The sequence below is a fragment of the Rhyacophila brunnea genome, unplaced genomic scaffold (assembly GCF_057557595.1).
Source record: "Rhyacophila brunnea isolate RB1 unplaced genomic scaffold, BYU_Rbru_1.0 scaffold_18, whole genome shotgun sequence".
NCBI lineage: Eukaryota > Metazoa > Arthropoda > Insecta > Trichoptera > Rhyacophilidae > Rhyacophila > Rhyacophila brunnea.
The window spans coordinates 24335947-24358004 of record NW_028232837.1 but is presented as its reverse complement, the minus strand read 5'-3'; the positions used below and the strand labels follow the sequence as shown (position 1 = coordinate 24358004).

The following is a 22058-nucleotide window of genomic DNA, read 5'->3' as shown; positions in this document are numbered from 1 at the left end:
AAAATTGATGTTTTTAAAACATACCAAACTAGAAATACCTGTGCATCTACCCATCGATGGATGTAATTGACAATACTTTGAAAGGAATATGGATCTATATTTTTTATTGTATTAATTTTCATTATTTTATTACACAACAGTTTTACAAGCAGTCTTTCATTCATATTATGTATTAATGTTTCTCAATTTTCTTGTTATTTGGCTTTACTATACTGACATTTAAAAATCAATAACATAAAATTTATATTAAGTTTTTAAATTAAACTATTTTTTATTCAAATAACTAATGCACAAGCTTTAACAATGTAAGCATTCTTCATTGGATAATTATTGGGACCTCTGAACTTAGGATCGAGACCCGGATGAATCGGCCGTCTGACGGCATTCAGCGGCACGCACAGCCTGTCATTGGAAAACCCATGACATTCTTAATTTGATCCGTCCATCTGGGGGGAACTCTTCCTGGTTCTCTCCGATCTTTGACCTGACCAATTACCATGAGTTTTTTCCAGACTGTCATCCTCCCCGCGGCCTATTATATCTCTCTAAGGACCAAATGAAAAGATGTTGACATTTATGTAAAACTAACTAATTATGAACTCTATGCATAGTTGACAGTTTATCAAAACAGTAAATATCATGGCAACGTCGATTTTTGCAATCATAAGTGCTGCCATTTTTTTTTAATAATAATTTTCCACGATTTTTAAAAATATCTTTTAATTGACATACGATGTTAAAACTGTGAAAACTGCACAATATGTATTGAACAATTATGAATAGATAGTAAACATTTAAAACTTGAAAAAAAATATGTTTACTTTATCACTGGTTTAATTGAATAAATGTACGTACCGCTGATACAAATGTTTCAAGCATTTGGGACGATACCAATCGAATTGGAAGTATTGCAACACAACGTCAAAATAAAATACATCAAACTGGTTTTAATATTGTAATAAAACATTTTTCGTACTGTTAGTCTTTCGTGTTTGCGTAGATAATCATTAATCAATAATTCAAATATTTACTTGATTTATTTTAATATTAAGTATGTATTTATTTGAGAACTGTCGTTCATTACGTTACGTGCTTGAAAATTGGCTACATATGCAAGTATTTACAAAAGTATGACTATGCATATGGTCCTGATTTTTATTTCTTTGTGTATAAGAATGAGAAACATTGTGTGATGATGCATTCATTATATAAATTGGTTGAATTGTTTACTGCTTTCGAATTTAGTATTAATGTTAACATATCGGCGATTCCTACTATCAACTACTTATTACCATTATAGTTTTTAACGTGTGAACTGAAAACTTCTCAATTGGAAGATTTGTATCTTTTTGTATGATAGAATTAACGTTTAAAGAAATTTAAGAGGATAAAAAAATAGTATGTTAGGCTGTCTGTCGACACAACGGTTAATCGTTACGAAACGTCGAAATAAATGACTGATTCGTGGGATTACCTCACCTTATTACTTCAGCAATGGTACCCTTGCTTTATCCCACTCCGTCACTCTTTATACTCAGATGGTAAATAGTCTACGTGGACAACGTTTATGGCTTATGTCTATCCACCAACCGTTGCAACGTGTTGCAGGGACTAGCCGTGGATTTAAGTGAAATCATGTAATATCTAACTTCCACAAAAATGGCCACCAATACATTAAGTTAAAACCAAGTGGCTTTTAACATTTTTTGTTTGGTAAACCCTCGAAATATTCTGTGAAATCTCAGAATCACTACTTGGCATATTACATATTACGTTCTAATGGGGAAAATTCCTAGAGTTTAGGCTACATTTAACTGGAGTCTACTCGACTAATTCATATAAACTTTTTGTATTAAAGCATCTGATGTATGACAATATAATGTTGGGTACGATTTTTGTTCATTTAAATAATAGTTACAGTAGAAACTCAGTTATCTGGATTTATTTTTGATCATATGATTTATAAGGTAAACGTACAATTTAAAATATCTAATTAGGTAGTAAAATAAATCGGGGTTCTACTATAATTGTATAAAATACTTAATTTATTTTAATGATGTCAATATATTAACCACATATTATTTTGCCGGTCCTCTTGTTTCTTTAATCGTTAACCTAACCTAACTATAGTTTTTTAATAAGAATAATTATTATTGATGACTGTTATAAGTCTTTCTTGAATATGTTATAAATTTAATACAAGAGTTACCCTAGATTTTTTGTAAGATGTAATAAAATACATTGGATATTATTTTAAATATGTATGTAACTGACACAATAAAATACATACATATATAAAAATGCTTATTATTTATTCTCTATTTACCCCATATATTGCGATTGGCATCTAAACATGCCCGAAATGAATTAAAATCAAATATTGCCACAGTTAATTAATACTTAATAAATAAAAATGTTAACAAGCGTTTTCATAAACGTAACAATTAGGCAAAGGAATTGGTCGAACCCTGAAGACAGTATTCAAATTGCTCTGACATTAAAAAACCTCCACGATAAACAACATAATTTCTCTAAAACAAATGAAAATGTTTTCAACTAAATTCTTTTTACCCACACTCTTTTGGCACTTTTGGCTTAAGCGTTGGACTATCACGCCGTGGGTCTCAGGTTCAAATCCTGGGTCTGGCAAGTACACATTGTTTTTCAATTTGTGTATGAGTCAGGGTATGTACCTAATAGGTTGAGCACGTGGCTGACATCCATTTCTCGTAAAAAACAAAATCTGTTAATACAAACTTCTACTCTGCGGAAGCCCAAATGATCCTATTAGGATCGGACATGGTCAGAAAAAAAAAAATTCTTTAGTTCCATAAAATTTTTACTAATTTAGTCTATTATCGACATTTTTATTCATTTGTGTTTTATTTAAGTTGATTTATCGTGAATAATACATACTTTTCATATGACTGTATTCCAGTGGCGAAGGATGGAGGATCCCACATAAATAGTGCACACTAAACTTTGTCAATCAAACGTATTTATTTTCATTAAACTAAGCCGGCTCGCACATCTAACTCGTTTGTGGCAGACGAGGCGAGTTTAGATGTGCGAGCCGGCTTAGACCACAATGTTTAGTGTGTTAGGTGTGTTAGTTTTTAAAATTCGATTAAACCTTGCCTAATCCAAGCCATAGTAGATAATAGCATGATAGCATGATAAGAGCATGTCCGCCCTTAATGAAATTAAAAAAACTTAACAACACCATCTGTAATATTTCTTAACTCAATTAAACAAATAACTATAACTGTCAAATTTTAGTGTGCACTATTTATGTCGGATCTTAACAATAGTATATTAGTCTATGCCCCCCCACCCCTATTAGGATCGGACATGGTCAGAAAAAAAAAAATTCTTTAGTTCCATAAAATTTTTACTAATTTAGTCTATTATCGACATTTTTATTCATTTGTGTTTTATTTAAGTTGATTTATCGTGAATAATACATACTTTTCATATGACTGTATTCCAGTGGCGAAGGATGGAGGATCCCACATAAATAGTGCACACTAAACTTTGTCAATCAAACGTATTTATTTTCATTAAACTAAGCCGGCTCGCACATCTAACTCGTTTGTGGCAGACGAGGCGAGTTTAGATGTGCGAGCCGGCTTAGACCACAATGTTTAGTGTGTTAGGTGTGTTAGTTTTTAAAATTCGATTAAACCTTGCCTAATCCAAGCCATAGTAGATAATAGCATGATAGCATGATAAGAGCATGTCCGCCCTTAATGAAATTAAAAAAACTTAACAACACCATCTGTAATATTTCTTAACTCAATTAAACAAATAACTATAACTGTCAAATTTTAGTGTGCACTATTTATGTCGGATCTTAACAATAGTATATTAGTCTATGCCCCCCCACCCCTCGCCACTGCTGTATTCTCCTGATAACTGGATTCAATCAATATTATATTTTAATTGTTCTTTGGGTATTCCGAATTTCGTTGAATGTAGGAAAGAAATCTCGAGGAGGTTGTAAACAAATCTTATAATATTATTATGAGGTAATATGTAATACCCAAAAAAGTTTCTCGGCCCCGGCACTAGAGGCCCATTTGAAAACGAAATATAAAATTCATCAGAATAGATACCTGCACATCTATTCTATACACAAGGCTGCATCGGCGCCATCAAGGGTAGTTCATCATATTTATGTATTGAGCAATATTATAATTGATACAATAAGTTAGCCGTCTAAACTGTCTATCTTGCTCTAAAGCTACTGTTAAAACATAGCACTTATTGTCACAATTATAATACCTCAATACATAAATATGATAAACTAACCTCGATAGCGGCCAATAGAGCAGCCTTGTGTGTAGAATAGATGCGCTGATAAGACAACGAATAGAGTTGGTGGGATGAATTTAATAAAAACACATTCGATTTAGATAGGTAATCTATTTATTTTATAAATAATACCAACAGTCAATATCAAAAATATATACAAAATAATACTTGGGAAAATAACAAAAATTTACTCCATATCTTCATAACCAACTAAAGAAAATAAAATTTAATACAAAAATCACAACATTTCAAAAAGATATGACAATCTCACCAATGAAAACCAGTTAACATAATTAATTGATATATTCATAATTTACACAATTTTTTTTAAAAAATATGTATAAAAATTTATGGATTATATTTTTTATACATAACAAAAATATGTTGAAAAATATTTACATATTTATAATGTACAGCATACATACTATTCACATATAAATATCATTTTATACTAGTTTTATATAAAAACTTTATGGATTATATTTTTTATACATAACAAAAATATGTTGAAAAATATTTACATATTTATAATGTACAGCATACATACTATTCACATATAAATATCATTTTATACTAGTTTTATATAAAAACTTTAAAATGGAATTATAGTTAAGTATATATTTACTTGACGGAAAGCTATTATAAAATCAAATATAATTCTTGTACATTTAGCGTCAGCCAGTGCAAGAATTCACCAAGTGACATTTTGATTATACTTGAGTTTTTAGTCTCAAAATCTTTTTTTCGTTAATTTCCATGGCAGTCCATGAATGAAAGAAGACGCAGAGTGTCTCATTGTTGACTCAATTTTTTAGAGAATTATTGCGCCTGTACACGTGCATGGATTTACTTGCACCAATAGTGTGTATTTTAAACTATCGTGATAATAACTGTTTACATGAATAAGTGCTGACTATCTCGCCAATCTCATTCTTAAAGAATAAGCAAGACGCGATGTTGTCATTGTATGGTACTATTTGACAGGTCGTGAAAATTGGTTTACCTCAAAATGAGTCTTCGTTTTTTTTACCGGTAGGTTCGCCATTATCGTTCTACTGCGCAGGCACAGATATCGCACAGTCCAATTATTGTCACATGAAAATTCTGAAGTTTCTGAACCTTTTTGATCCATGCATGCAATTTTGCAATTTGAATGATAATACATTGTTACACATGCATTTTTTTGTTATGGGCGCGATATAACGTATTGTCAGCAGTAAATCTATGCACGTGTAAACGGGGTATTATGCAGTAATGAAAAATCATTATACTACATAATAATGTAGTATTATCATTCTGTTACTTTGACTTAACATACAACATAATAAGCAGTAAAATTAGTTGACAATGCCAATTTGTTAGGTAAAACCGGTATTAACGTTTTATAAAAAATATGATTTTCACAAAATATTTGTTTTCATGTAATTAACTAAATCTTCCTAAAGAAAATGGTCCAAAAAATCATTATAATATTTTTATAGATTTTTGTACATTAGAATTTCTATCACATGTTTTGCACCTAAGTTTTAAGCCAAATTAATAAATATAGTACGTCAAATTCAGGGTCCCTAGTTCAAACAGAATGAAAATATAAATCACAGTTTCGCCAAAAATAGCCTTGAGAATCGAGTCACTCAGTAGTGACTCAGAGACTTCCGTACAATTAGAGGTACAGACCTAAAAACTTATCTGAAGAATTGATGGGGGAGCCACAATCGAAAACCACCCAATCAAGACTCACATCTGGACAGAATCTGACATTCGAATGACGTTTTCGAAATGGCGTCCATATAGTAGTTAGTAGTTCCATTTTTGACCGTTCTTCAGATAAATTTATAGGACTCTAATGATCCATTCTAACTGAATAGCATTTTAACATGCGGGTCTGTTTTTTAATCGTCATGAAAATGTATGTTGCATTTATATTAAAGCTGGTGGCTATTTTACATGCAGCCTCTGACTTTTGATTATGGAAACGTGTATTTTTAGCAGTAACGTCATGAATCGGAATAAGATGGTGCATCACTGTTTTACAGGCGAGTTCTGACTCATGTAGTTTTAATCAATCATACATGAATGTCGCTCGTCTACACCAAAACCAAAACTGTACTTGATTTCGATTTTTACATTAGCAAGAAATGACTGATAAAACATCAGTCACACAGCTTTGAATCAAAATGTTAATCGACTAATGGTGATGTTTTTGACGGTAGAATTTCACACATTGTGTGATTTAAAAAAACAAGATGTCACTTATACAGTATATCACTCTGACTGAGTAAATCTACTACATGTAGTATTATCCTGCACAGAATTTTACAAATACCTACTGTGACATCATGCATGACAACTGATTGACAATTCGTTCATACATCATCATATAATAATTAGTCCTTCTGACACCACGTGCAGCAACCAAAACTGACATTTGAAGTGCCCTACCTATTACTAGACATACTCCGACTCTGATTTACACATACAATATGTCATATCTATACAATTACCAACTTTACAGAAAAACCGATAAGACTGATCTAGTCATATTTTTTATATGAAGACGAAATATTTTTTTGTCAATTCGTTGAGTTTATACAGTTATAGATTGAAACATAGTTTTCAATCAAATTTAATTTTAACCGGTTCTATGCCTTCAGCGAGTTTTCTCGCTCCATGAGGCCGTGATCGACAGGCCGCACATACAAATTTCGCAAGTTATCTCTCTCGAATTTAAACTCAAATTACTAGCCACTGTCAATTGATTTGTATAATCTAAAAAATTATACACACAGTGACATCTGTTTGAATAATTATGTAATACCAAGCCACAAATTATCAGTATTAGAGAGATTGTAGTAAGAGCTTCACTCTACATTCAACGTGTGTATTTAAAATCTGCAGCCTATCAGATACTGCCATAGTACTATCGTGAGGCATAGAAAAAGCTAGATATTTAAAATGCGGATACGAAAAAATTATGCAGATGGGCAATAACCGTTAATACTAATTTGATGTATGTATTCTGATGTAATAGGGCAAATATCATATTTCTTTGAGTACATACAACCAATTGCAATAAATAGATCCACATATCATTATGATCAAAATCTTTACTTACAAAAAGTACGTACATTTTATAATTCTACGCAATGTGTAATGATTTATTACTTCCAAAACCAGTCAAAAGCATAGGAAAAAAAATGTTTTCACATCTTATCTTTCTCTCACTCCTGCGGCAGGCCGTGAGTGAGTGAAAATGACTTCTACATAAAGTGGTTAAGGAAATAAAAATAACAAAGGTTAATGCTTCTCCTTGAAAACCACAATAAAATTATATTTTACTACGATTGAATGTATACACTTTTTTACATTTTCATGACTCATTTCCTATATGATTCGATCGACCAACATCGATTCCTAACTCCGAGAAACCGATTAGATAATTAAAATGACAAAAATAAATGTCAACATGTCCAATTTTGTTTTGAAAAATGGCTATATAATAAAAAAAAAAAATATGAAACCAATCGTTTAAGTTTGAAACACAAAAATGTCATTTACCACAAATATTGAAGTGTGAATACTATTTTCACATTGAGCATAAATTAACTCAAATAGTTTTAACAATAGATTTATTTATAAAAATAATTACAAGATACTTTGTATATACAACGTTTTTAAATTTTCTGTTGAATCATGTAAACTTGACAATTCTATGTATTAATAATTTAGGACAAATAAGGCAATTGTCAACAAATCATTTTTTTGCTATTTTGCAACAAACAGATATAGAATACTGAAATGTCATTTTGATTTTCATAGTAACGCACGTATATATTAATAATTTAGTTGCTAGGACCACCCCCATAGCAACCATAATAGTGGATTGGATTACGGATTTCTTCCGAAATAACTTTTCATACAAAACAGAATTAACTGAAAATGAATTCAATTCTACTTAAAGACGGCTAAAAGTATTAAAAGAATGCATTGGCATCGTGTTCTGATATATTCTAAAAGTTTCAAATGTCTAGCTAGTCGGGAAGTTAGTTAAAAACCGATTGCAAGATTTCTACTGGATAAACAACCACCGGACAAACATGAACACGAGCTAAGAAAAGCGTGATAATAATTGGAATAGCATGTTATGTAGGTATGAATGTACTTGATTTAGTTTTTATATATATAGTTGCATCTAACAGGAATACATAAAGTTAGTTATTTCAAAAATTATCTTCTGTCAAGTTGATATTCTCAAAATATTTGTAATTTTACCTTAACACCACAGATTTATTAATCCTTAATACCATATACCCCAGTGACGAAGGGTGGAGGTAGGCTGTTAAGATCCAACATAAATAGTGCACACTAAACTTTGTCAGCCCAGTCATTTGTTATCATTGAATTAATACTGTATTTACGGATGGTGTTGATAAGTTTTTAAAATTCAATCAAACTACGAAAACCAAGCCATGATAGATAATAGTTAAAAAATATTCATTTATCTATAAAGTATCTAAAACTATCAATGACATTATTAATGGACGACGCACTCAATACAGTAGCTAGCAAGTAAATTCGCATGTATAGGTAGACGTCACGCAATTTCCATTAGCGATATCACGCATCGGGAATTTATAGCAATATGACCTTTATTGTAATGGGGTTAGAGCAGTGTTTCTAATGTCAATGTTCATTTGAGCCAACCCGTTCGAACCGAACCATTCGGCAGACCCAACAAAAATCATCAGGAATTTATAACAATATCACCTTTATTGTAATGGCGTTAGAACAGATTATGCCATTCGGCAGACCCGACAATAAAGTGAGTGTCATTTTCTTTTCCAGATGATTCGTCCATGTTAATGTCATTGAAAACTATGCCATTAAATCATCCAAAATTTTGAATATTTTATAGATAATATTTTTTATTGATTATGGTATAGGCAAGGCTAATGAATTTAAAAAAAAACTAACTTAACACCATCTGTAATAATATCGACTGTAGAATGGAAAAAGAACGCAACCCTCAGTTTTTTCAAAATAGGTTTTATTGGATAATAACGTTGTACGCAACTAAATACACGCCATGTCCAAAAAATGTACGCTGCAAACGCCGATTTATTATCTAAATTTAGCTATCAATTCAAGAAAAAGAAAGAAGTGAAGTGAGAAAAACGACTTAACCATCATATTTGTTCGTTTTTCTTTAATTATCCCAATAATTGATATCAGATTGGGAATATAAAAACCAAATTATAAATTATCATGTACTTTAAGGTTATGTCTTTTTTGTATTTTAACTTGTCTGAAAACCATAACAAAAACATTTTTGTGCCTCCTGTAAAATTTGATTTGTGTGGATTACGTCCTTTTTTCTTTCTACAGTTGATATGTATTCTTAATACAATGAAAACAAATAACTATGAATGAAAAAGTTATAAAATATTTTGTCAGATCGCCCATAACATAGCAAAACTATTATAGTTTGGTTTAAGCAGTGTTTAATTGATTTTTAAAAACTAACCAACACCATCTGTTAATTATTGTAGTCTTGGTTCAATAAAAACAAATACGTATGACTAACAAAGTTTAGTGTGCACTATTTATGTCGGATCTTAACAGCCTACCTCCACCGTTCGCCACCGATATACCCAATCGTAGTTTTTCAGAAACCCTAGTCAAGTATCACTGTGATTGTTTATTAATATTCTGATAGAATGATTTTATAATTGCATCGCGTCGTTTGATGCACTGTAAATGATAATGCTATTTCAAATATCTCTTTCTCGCAAAGTGCAAACCGATGCCGATGAGCGACGACAGTGTAGCGATGGTGCCGACTTTCACTCCGTCGAGTTTACCACCCCACAGCCAACCCGGAGGCAGGCAGTTGACGGCGTGCGTCAAATCTATGCACAGCTTCAGGCACATGACTGTCTCTAACCAGTACTTGGCGGTAATTTGACCATTCTCATTAGATTTGAACAGATTTATCCGCTGTCTGTTTGTGATTCGCATCTGTTTTAAACATCTGAAAATAAAATATTCAATGAAAAAAATATATCAAGGATATTAAATCACTCGTATGCGACAACTTTCAACTTTACAGGAGGCCAAAATTAAATATTAAAATTATTCAATATTAAAAGTTATTCTCATATAATGGCATTTATCATACAATAACATTAAAAATACAACAGGTCAAAACCTGATATATTTCAATTCTAAGGACTCTTTTGTTAGTTACGTGTATAATACAGAATATCCATATTTACACATCTATAGTAATGTTTTCTTTTATTGGATTGTGGAAAATTCTTTCATTTTAATATTAATGGAAACTCTGGAATAATAATAGAGTGGAGTTTCAGATAAGCAATCTAGTAGACTCCAGATACTGGTATGTCTATAGTTCAAGTTAACAAAAATCATAATAATTGTTTAATCGACACATTTCTATGAATAGTTTATGAATAGCTTGATTATCATCAATTATGTTTTCATTTTGTATTTTTGACCCTCTCATTCCCCATTGTCAATCACACTTCTACACAAAATCTTTTATAAAATTAATACCATCGACTGAGGGTACCTGATGGAATTTGAATTTAAATTCTCACTGATTTAAGATTTGTACTATTATTCTATTTGAGTCATTTTTTGCAACCCAGATTTCGCCTTTCGGCATCTTCACACACTATGCGCACTAGCCAATGGTAAATACACACTGACAATGAATACAGTTAATTCTTGTTTATTTAAATGGTTATTAGCCAAATAAATGGTTATAAACCATTCGTCTAACCCAGTGGTCGGCAAACTCATTGGTCGATAGAGCAAAATATCAACAGTACAACGACCGATATTTCTTTTGAGAGCCAAATTTCTTATACTTAAATTATATATGTAGGTACCCTGTTTATTAACTTAATAAACTTCGTTAAAGTATTAAGTCTTAATTAAACTATAGGTACACTGAATAAAACTTGATATCATATGTACTAATGATCTTATTTATTGATAAAAATTAAATTGTAAGTAAGGTATCCATAAAATTGAATCATGACAATGGCTGTCAAACACTCAATGTGAATAATGGACTTACATCTCCTTGGAAAGTTTGGGTAAGTCTGGTTCGTATGTTGATGTTTTTAATTTTAAGTACGATTCCAGGTTCTCGTCAATATGACGACTTCTCAATTTACTCTTGATTTCCTCTCACAGAAATCTCTTTACTAACCACAAAACTTGCAATATTAACATTGTTGGAAGATTGTATTCAGTAATTAAACAGAGAACTTGATTGTTCTTGACTGTTCTAAAGTTCCTCAACCGCTGTCTTCCTTGCATCACCGACAGGATATTTAGTGTGAAATGATGCGTGTTTAGTAAGTTGTAAAGTGTCTCTCTAAATTTTGATGCGCCAATTTTTCCGACAAATAATACAGGTCAGTAGTCCATTTAAGTTTTGAATAAACCCGAAAGTCTCGGTCCATTCAACTTTAAATTCACAGTTTTTGTCTTCTGTTTTTTCTTTGTAACCATATCAAATATGACAGAAGGCATTTTTGGCAGAGCCGCACTCAAGGGGCCAAAGAGCCGCGGTTTGCCGACCACTGGTCTAACCCATTGGGTCCTTGCACTGAATCAACAACACATTTGGTGTCGAACACGTGGATTTTGACAAGTGAACGATATGAACAGATAATATCTGATCTGCATAAAACATTGTTAAACATCTACCAGTATAAGTTGTCCAGTGAGTGAGGGCAATGTATGCTAACATTTGGCCCATCATTTAGTATTTTTTATACTGTGATAATCTTAGTACCAAATTCGAACACCGGACAATTTATATTGAGGAAGCACAAACCAACAAAAGGGTTGTACAGTGTTTTTAATTTTTAATTATTAGTTGTGGAAGATGAGAAACACTTGTATTATAATATTCAATGTATAAGATTGTTAAATTGCATACCTGATAAGTGTTATGTACAATGAAGTAACCCAAAATGCAGTGTTGGCCGTATCAAATGCCGCGGCCTGTTTATCAGTTAGTTTTAATATCCCGCATTCTCCGAACCAACAGATTTTCTCAATTGGATAAAACAGCTGGTCCACGGCGTTTGCTAGTATACCGAGTGCGCTGAAAACTTTGTCGGGTTCCTGTAAAAGATATTTTTCCATAATGATTATATTTAAAAATTAACAATCGAAGAGCCTAATGCATAGAATGTCGATGTTACGTAAAATCAACCATGAAACATGCATGGCAGCATTGCTTTTGGCAATCAAAAGCGTTGCCATTGGTGAGAGTTTAAAAACTGCACAATATAAATGGTATAATAATTTATAAATGAATAGTTAATAAATGCACACACACCGTAGATAAATTTATTTCTAGCATTTCAACAATATGTCTTCTTAAATTGGAAGTATTGCAATACTATATCAGTTGACACATGAATAAAAACAATGTCTAACTGGTTACAATAGTTTGGATAATATATGGTAAGACATTCTTAGTACTACTAGCTTTTCGTGTTTGCGTAGACAATCGATATTTACTCCATACAATCTTCCTTTGTCGGAAACAAATAAAAATTGTTCAAATCTACAGGAAGAGCTTAGAAACAAAACAGTAGTTTCCATTTTCGTAAAATGTTGGCAAATCATTAAAAATGTTTTATATTTTTCTTATACTTGGGTATAATTACTAATAATATGTAATACTTTTCTAAGAAATTATACCTATGACATTTTTATTGAGTTGCCAACATTTTTCAAAAAAGGAAACTGCCGTTTTTGTTTCTAGAGTTCTCATATTCACTTGATTTCAGTTTACAATAAGTAATTATGACATCTGTCACTTCGTTTAATTCGCTATACATTATTTGTTTTTCATCTCAAAATCAAATGACAATATTTCTTTTAACCATGTTTCGATCCTAATTATATCATAGGCCTCCACAAAGTAGAGGATGTATTAACAGATGTTTGTTTGTTTTTTACAAGAAATGGATGTTAGCTACTTGCTCGACCTATTAGGACCATACTCCGGGTCCAAACACACATTGAAAAATAACATGTGAAGCGTACAATTTTTGCATTATTGCCAAAAAAATTTATTTAAAGAATTGTAGGAAAGTGGAACGTACAAAAGCCGAGAACCCGCTAATGGAAGGTTAAATAAATTACTAAATTTACTGGTAAAAACCATTCAAATCAAATGTATGTTTGTAATATTATAATCACAACATTTACAGTCCGGCTGTCACTATCAACAAACGCATTGTTGCAAAAAACATTCTTTCTAAAAATATGTATTAATAATATTATATCTATAATTCTTTCACGTGCCAGCTGAATTCCCACACGTGCCATAGGTTCACCACCGCTGACATAGTGTAACCAATGTCGTATGTGTAATATACGTTTTTTATACAGTTTGCTTAATACATAATTATGTTTATAAATTATATTCATAAAAATATATTGAAAAACATTCATAAAAGTATTTTAAGAAAATTTATTGGGATCCAAAGTCTCATAAAACTAGCCAATAAAACGTAATTGAAATATGCATGTCTTGTTTCAATAAATTATTTCCTTGGTAACGTATTACCTAATTGAAAATCGTTTTGATGGTCAAATTATACAATTTCTTTGTGAAAATTAAACTCAACTTAACCTGGTACTAAAATTTATTATAATGATGAAACTATTGTATGAAAACCAGTTGAAAATTTAATGTTTCAAGTTCAGTTAATGGCCTAGGAAATCATAAATAGCTAATGTTACTCAATTTTACTATGAAACTTTGAACCGATCATTCAAATTCAAATTTTTGAAATAACAATAACAGGTTGTCTCATTTGATACTTCCCATTCAACATCACTACATGTATTTTACTTTTAAGTAAGAATATCGGAAAAGAAATATAAACAACTGAAATATTGTAGAATTAATAAAAACTATAATAATAGGTAACTCATACAATTTGTTTAGAAAGTAGTTTATTTATAAAAACAATAGTTTTGTTTAGTGCTATAATAAAGCTATCAGATTTAATAAATCGTGACTACGATATCAGGCATATATAGATAAAAATATTTGTTTTACTTATCTTATCTTTAATTGAACATACATAATTTTTGAAAATATACTAAAACCAATAGAAAAAATCTTTTCGAAAAAGGTAAGACACCCCACAGGAATCGAACCTGCATCTCTCGGGTTTTACGTCCACACACATAGACCACTATGCTAAAGGTACTATACTTAATCACGACAAATTTTAACTAATGGCTCTTATAATAACTCTCTGAAGCGTTTTCTAAATTGAGCTACTATTGGCTATCGGCTTTTGTATTCCGGCTACTATCTTTAATTATTACCTTTATGTTGTTACATAACAGCGGTGAAGGCTACTTACTAAGCGATTATTTAAGTGGGGCTCATCATAAAAAAATACCAGTAGTGTAAGCTTGATTATTCAACATTTAATGTGATATACCCTAACTCAGCGATTTCCAAACTGGGGGGCGCGCCTCCCTGGGGAGGCGCGGACTGTTGCAAAGGGAGGCGCGAAAAGTTTAACAAAATAATGTAGCCACAGGGCCTACAGGTTTGCAGTTTGTAAGTGCATAGTTTATAAAACGGCAGCTAGTTATAAACTACATAAAACATTCCTATACAAGTTAGGTTGTTTGCAAACCTGTATGAAGATATGGAGACTAATTTTATTATACCTCATTTCAATACTATTGTGCATGGCCCCCACAAAAGAGGGGCTGACAGGGCTCCAGCCCAGGGGGCCCGGCGTTGCGGGTCGACCAGTTAAGTGAGATAAACACACCACAAATTCGTTATATTAGTAAAAAAGTCGCCTGCGGCGCTGTTTCAGTCACAGTATAATTGTGTGGTGTGTGTGATTGATGGTAATTCACATTTAGAATGTTATTTTATAATTATTTGTAGTGTATTTCCTGACTATACGGAAACAAAAACCTTTGTTCAATTTTGGTTGAATCGAACTGAAGAATAATAACAATACTTTGTCAAAAAAAGCAATGCAAGTAGGTACTGCTACCATTCGTAACATCATATTTATGCAAAACGGAATTTTCTGCTTTAGATGTAATGATATCCATATATTGAGCCCGTTTAGTAGAAAAAAGCACTTGAGTGTGAAAATGTATTTAATGAAATAAAAGTGGGAGGCACCAAAATTAGATTGTTTAAAAAGGGAGGCGTAGTAACGTAAAGTTTGGAAACCACTGCCCTAACTAGTAAATAAATGTGTTTAGTGTCAGAAATAATGCAAATCGATATTTACTTGTCGTTATATTTAAACTACGCATAGTGACATCTATATAATCTTAATGGAATCTAATTACTACAAGCATAATTGATGAATTAAGAATATACAGAAGACGACAGTAACATCCTCAAAAATATATGTGTTGTATGGAACAAGTCACTTAGTATGCAGCTTGCTACATAACCAGAAAAACAAAACTGTTTGTAAAGAGAGAATTGTATGAAAATAACAGTCTACCGAAGATTTGCTCTGGCGTAAACGTTTGGTTTGAAACTTGGCTGACATTATTTATGATCTAGTTAAAATCATTCTTTAAATACAAATATGAGTAAAAATATACTAATTATACATTTTTAACCATGTCCGATCTTAGGATGTTCCTGATAAGGGCCCCCATAGAATGGAGATTGTATAAACAGATTTTTGTTTTTATGAGAAATGTGTGTTAGCCACTTACTTAACATACTAGGTCCATATTCTGACTCCAAAGACACATTAAAAAACAACATATGTATTTTTGGCCAGACCCAGGATTTGAACCAGGGACCGACGACATCATATAAGCCGACACGTTACCCGCTCGGTGATCGTGAGCATCAAAGCAATTATTCATTAATAATATGATAATCAGTAAAATACTGATGATGAAACTAAATTCAACTTCAAATATCGTAAGTATGACCGTCCAAATATGAACATTTTTTCGCTTACTTTGCTCCAACAGGCACTCTTCGCCAGTGCTACATAGGTACTTACATTTAGACAAAAGTATAATGTGTAATTTATACTAACTTGTTTACCGAATCCATATTGCAGTGTATGTTTTAACATAGGAAGGTCATCGAAGAGTCTCATGGTGGCCCGCGTGGCCGATAACCGGCTGCTCGCGGCCAAAAGCCCATCATTCTTGGCCAAACTTCCCCACAGCTTGCATGTGTAGCATGCCAAACGGACTATCTAACAAAAACAAAAAGCATGATACATAAATATATAATATATAACATTGAAAATAATATATTGACATATCTTAAACTAAACGAACGGTTGTATTATATTATAATAATAATAATGTTTGAGACTTTTGTTTATTATTGTAATATATTTTTCAGTCACTGCGTGTTCTTCCTCCTTCTTTCCTAGATGTTTCTTACTTCCAGCACTTTCATCAAAATCAAATTTGGTATCTCCCCCTTTTTACTCTGAACAATGTTTGCTCTAAGCCAGGGGGGCAAACTTTTTGGATGGAGGGCCAAATTCAAGAATTCAAAATGAGCGGCGGGCCGCAAGTACAATACCATTTTTAGATATACACTATTTATTATCACGAAAAATAAACATTACAAAAAAATAATGAGAAGAATTAAACTGTTGTACATTTTTGGACATTTTTTTAAAATTCAGGTGTTAATTTTGCAGTTGATATTCTCAAAACTGCTTGTAAATGGGCATCGGAGATATTTGATCGTAAAGAATTTTTATTGAGGTTCATGATCGAAAATGTTTGTTCACGTATATAGGTTGATCCAAAAATAACGAACATTTTTCTTGCATAATCTTTAATTTGGTCGAATTTGTCTGAATTAAGGGCATTGTAAAATTTGGAGATTTCTTCACGACGATACAATTCTCTTAAATCAGTGTCACACTGCAGATCAATAATCTCAAGTTGTAGCTCTGTCGGCACACCATCAATATCTATTGAAATCGATATTCAACGTAGAAAATAGTGGTTACATAGTTTGAGACGAGACGCAAAGAAGACGTACTGAGATAATACATTTACAAATCAACAAATTCTTCGAATTTTAATCTATTGTCAATATTTTTTAAAAAATTATAAAAAGTTATTCGTAATCAGAAGTACAATTAATGATAGCGGGCCGCAAAAGAATACCCGGCGGGCCACATGCAGCCCGCGGGCCGCAGTTTGCCCCCTCCTGCTCTAAGCTATACAGACCCCTTTTCGAGACTATAGATAGAGCGATATTCACATTCATAGAACGAGTCCGAATCGTCGAGGAGCGAAGGATAAAGAACACGTGGTGACAATCCAAAAATCACAATAAATTACGATAAATGAATGGGTTTTGTTTTGAAACATTGTCTACATACGTTTCTTTCAGGTAGAGTAAAATTCAAGTTTTATTTTTTCAATCAATATTTGGATCATGGACTGGCCTTCAAATTACCTAATCCAAAATCTGTTAAAATATAATACGCTCATGTGCCAAGACCATAAAAATGATGATTTACCCATTTACATAGCTAATGTTATTTGCGATTTTTCATCTAAATAATGACGGTTCATATATAAAAAACACATAAGTTACAGCCATTGCAAAACTACAACCATAAGACATTGTATCAAGTAGCAGGAAGTCGGAGACCAATTGTTAATTATAGGGACAGTTGGGACATACGAATTTCACACAGCGAGATGTGAAAGTGCCACGAAGTTCCACATGACATTTACTTATCTAAGTACCTACTGTTATTTGTGATTTTTCATCTAAGTAATGACAGTTCATATTTAAAAAAAAACTTAACTTAGAGCTGTAGCAAACGATAATCATAAGACACTATATGAAGTAGCAAGAAGTCGAAAACCAAGTGTTCATTATAGAGACGGACGGATAGCAGGGAAATATGAAAGTGCCAAGATGTCCCACATGACATTTTGCCATGCGAGAGAACATTTAGGCATACAACACTAATACGAGGTGTTTTTATCTCAGTGTGGCACTGACAAGTAAATTTCAAAGCATATGTGAACATTGTTACAAAATAAATGCACCTGCAATACGCCATGTCTGGAAGCAAATTTTATCATTTGCCTTAGTATCTCTACTAGTTTAATATTCATATACATGAAGAAATGGGATTTTCATCAACATACAATCGACAGGAACTGCCCCAGAATGGAAGTCCCTGTCAAGGGTCTTGGTTGTATTATATAATGGTAACCGAGAAGAGTGGAAAGGGCTATGGGAAGGTCTTCACCCAGCAGTGGATCGATCTGTGGCAATGATTTTATGTATATTCAAAATTGTTTTGGGCTGCATGTCCCAAAAACAGTTGACAACCCTACTTTGCAATATAATGTCTACTTTCTGACAACAGTGTTTAATAAAAATACATTAAGAATATAGGTACTTAATATAATACCATGAATGGATTTTTTTAATGTTTTCTATGCAGGTTCTGATTTATAATGCCAACGTAACAAAAAGAGTTTTTGTACAAAAAAAATGCTATTTTATACCTAGTCTAACAACAATCAAGCCTATGGAAAAACAAGTTTATTTTGTTGTCAGTACATAAGATCTGGATCAGTGATACACAACCTGTAGCTACAGCATGCCATTATTTCATTACACCGAATGAACAAAATGTTTGAAAAAAATCAAACTGCAACACAAATTATGACAAATGTCTCCTACTTTGGCAAGTGACTACAAATATGGACAACTAATAAATATCAAGCAATCGGCCCTAGACCTATTCCTGATGGAAATGGGAGGATATCAGGAGAGATACAGAGAGGCTGAGTGTGACTAACTGTGAAGAGCTTTAGAAAGAGATACCCAGAGGATGGTTGTGCAGTCGGCCATGGACTTGAAGGTACTGTAGTGACCGCTTAAGTAAATAAGTTAAGAATGAATTTACTCGAAATTGTGAGTATTAAAATAAACAGAATATTTTTCGCTTTGAAGATGACATAGCTGGGAATACCCGCTTTATCTAGTTTACACAATATATTTAATAAAAATTATAATATATTCAGATATTAGATATTAGAATATTACCTGTGCGGCCTGCAAACAATTAGAAAATGCATAAATTTACTGTAATGGAAAAATGGGGTTGTTCATCACTGACCTGTCAGCAAAAAAAACAAAACCAGAAAAACAACATTACAAAGTTTAAAATGGGCAGAACGGTGATGATAAGCACGCTTATGTCATTTATTACTATTATGTAGTATTTATAATGATACAATAGGTATCAATTTTAGAAAAAAATAGTCATATACTTAGTCAGCTGCTACTAACTTAATTTGAATTATTAATTTTAGGTACTGGTCGGTTATCCCGGATACAGCAGCAAACACATTTTTAAAATAGCTATTAAATATTAGATTATTTGTTAGGATAACTTAACCTAACCCAAACTAACAAATAATCCAGTATATCGGCTATTTTAAAAACGAACCGACTAGTACCTAATTTTATTGTACCTACTAAATTATTGTTTTAATTCACCAAATATAGTATGAATTACTATATTTTTATTTGATAGAAAAAAACACGGTTATTGTGCTGCAGATGCCCGCATGGACTTTTATGATTTTTTTTAACGAAAACAGTTTATTCCATGTAGACAATTATATTACATACCTTTTTCTGTCGGCGCAGATGCTTTTCGTTCCAATAATTATTAATTTATAATTTGAATTTTCATACATTTTGGTACATCATTATCACAAACTAAGGTTATATTAGGGTGGGTTAGGTTTGGTTTGGTCTAAAAAGAAAGTTATAAAATCTCATGCGGGCATCTACGGCATATTTACCAAAAACACTATTGTAATTGAGTTGATTTAAATACTTATAGTTTTATTCTCATGGTTTCATCTCTATCACACAAAAATCATATCAAACAACCTGACAGCTGTTAAATTATTATAACAGTGTTATTTCGAGGTAGTTTCGTAAGAAGAAATACCGGCGTAATGTATCAATTAATAACACGGAAATATCCAAAATAGTTCAATGAATAAACTTACTTTATCTCTTCCATTGTAAGTCTCCAACAATTCGCAGATTCCGTCCATCACGAAGATTGTGACAACAAATTTTGATTAATTGTGATTCTACAGCTATCTATGGCCATATGATAAGATATGGTGCTATATTACGATAGGTATTCGAATACCTTGCTTTCACTTTCGATATTATCATAAACTGGTCTAGGAAATGAAAACACAATCTCAGAAACTTCAACCTTCAAAATCAGCTGGTTAAAAATGTCACATTCCTGTTTATTCAAACTTGCCATATGTAGTATAAAGTCTTCCAATCTCTTTGTATAAAACCCTTAATTTAAATTACTGCTCTCAGTTATATTAAATACGAAAATAAATCTATTTTTAAATCACCTTATTCGGGGTAATTTATATATTTATCATATTTTAATTTAATTAAAAAATGTATTGAAATACCTATTATTTAGTTATCGATGAAAACTTTATACTTGGTCAGCTTTTATTTTTCCAATCAAAGTTGAAATATTTTTTTAATATGGCAACCCAATGAAACACTCTGTTGCCGTATTGTCAACCGTACAATAATTATAGTATTTGTACTATAATTTTGGTCCGCGTACTATGTACGATATAACACAGGTATAGTACGCCCAAAATACTATTATTTTGAATATCGGAAAGAATATGTAAAAAGTACTAATATAGATATTTCCGTTCGATAAATTGGTGCCAAGTACTATAATTTCGAAATATAAAAAGATTTGGAGAACTTGGAAAAAGATGCTCGAAAAACGTACAAAAATTCCTTGACTTTGGTTTAAAATGAAATTTCTTGAATTCATCGGTAAGCATTTTTGGTGGAGAAGGTATCTAAATAAAAAGGGGTTTCGTAGTTTCTCAAATTCTCCGTTATTTTTTTTTTCTGAGAAACAAAAAACCTATACATTTTCAACAGATGACAACGCGTACTATATTTTGCCCCAAATACTATAATTTTGAAGGTTCTGTACTATAATTCCACTTTGAAAATATGGCAACACTGCTCTGCTCCAGTGCTGCCAACCGTACTATAATTATAGTATTTGTACCATAATTTTGGTCCCCGTACTATGTACGATATAAAACAGGTATAGTACGCCCAAAATACTATAATTTTGAATATCGGAAAAAATATGTGAAAAGTACTAAAATTTCGATATTTCCATTCGATAAATTGGTGCAAAGTACCTACCATTATTTCGCAATATAAGAAGATTTGGAGAACTTGAAAATAATGCTCGAAAAGCGTGATTTTGACCTTGATTTTGGTTTAAAAGTTAGAAATTTCTTGAATTCTTTGGTAAGCATTTTTGGTCGGAAGAGGTACCTCGATAAAAGGGGTCTCGGAGTTAATCAAATTCTCCGTTATTTTTTTTTCTGAGGAACAAAAAACCTATACATTTTCAACAGATGACAACGCGTACTATATTTTTCCTCAAATACACAGAATAGATAATAAATAGAATACCGATTGGCTATATTCAATACGACGCACGTTGAAGCAGGGTTTTTGAATGTATGAGTGTCCTACGAAAATGAAGCACGCATTATGCACGTGCAATAGTATGTGTAATACACCAACATTAAATGAGCGTAAATGCATAAACCGAGAGCAG

At 31.9% G+C, this 22058-nt stretch overlaps 1 protein-coding gene across 1 annotated transcript; it reads right to left on the bottom strand.

The window, feature by feature from the left end:
* Positions 1-8665: 8665 nt before the first annotated feature.
* LOC147073359 (peroxisomal membrane protein 11C-like) lies at positions 8666-20669 on the bottom strand. The gene is made up of 4 exons (XM_085945445.1): positions 20425-20669; positions 16431-16595; positions 12293-12480; positions 8666-10345 (listed from the first exon to the last, which is right to left on the bottom strand). Exons 1-4 carry the CDS (start codon positions 20470-20472, stop codon positions 10081-10083), a joined length of 666 nt encoding a protein of 221 aa, XP_085801571.1. The 5' UTR covers positions 20473-20669; the 3' UTR covers positions 8666-10080.
* Between the last annotated feature and the right edge of the window lie 1389 nt (positions 20670-22058).

Coding starts and splice junctions, on each gene's coding strand:
- LOC147073359 (XM_085945445.1), bottom strand. CDS start 20,472: ATGGACGGAATCTGCGAATTGTTGGAGACTTACAATGGAAGAGATAAA. Junction 12,481..16,430: donor AATATGGATTCGGTAAACAA/GTTAGTATAAAT, acceptor TATCTTTTACAG/GAACCCGACAAAGTTTTCAG. Junction 10,346..12,292: donor TTGTACATAACACTTATCAG/GTATGCAATTTA, acceptor TTTTATTTTCAG/ATGTTTAAAACAGATGCGAA.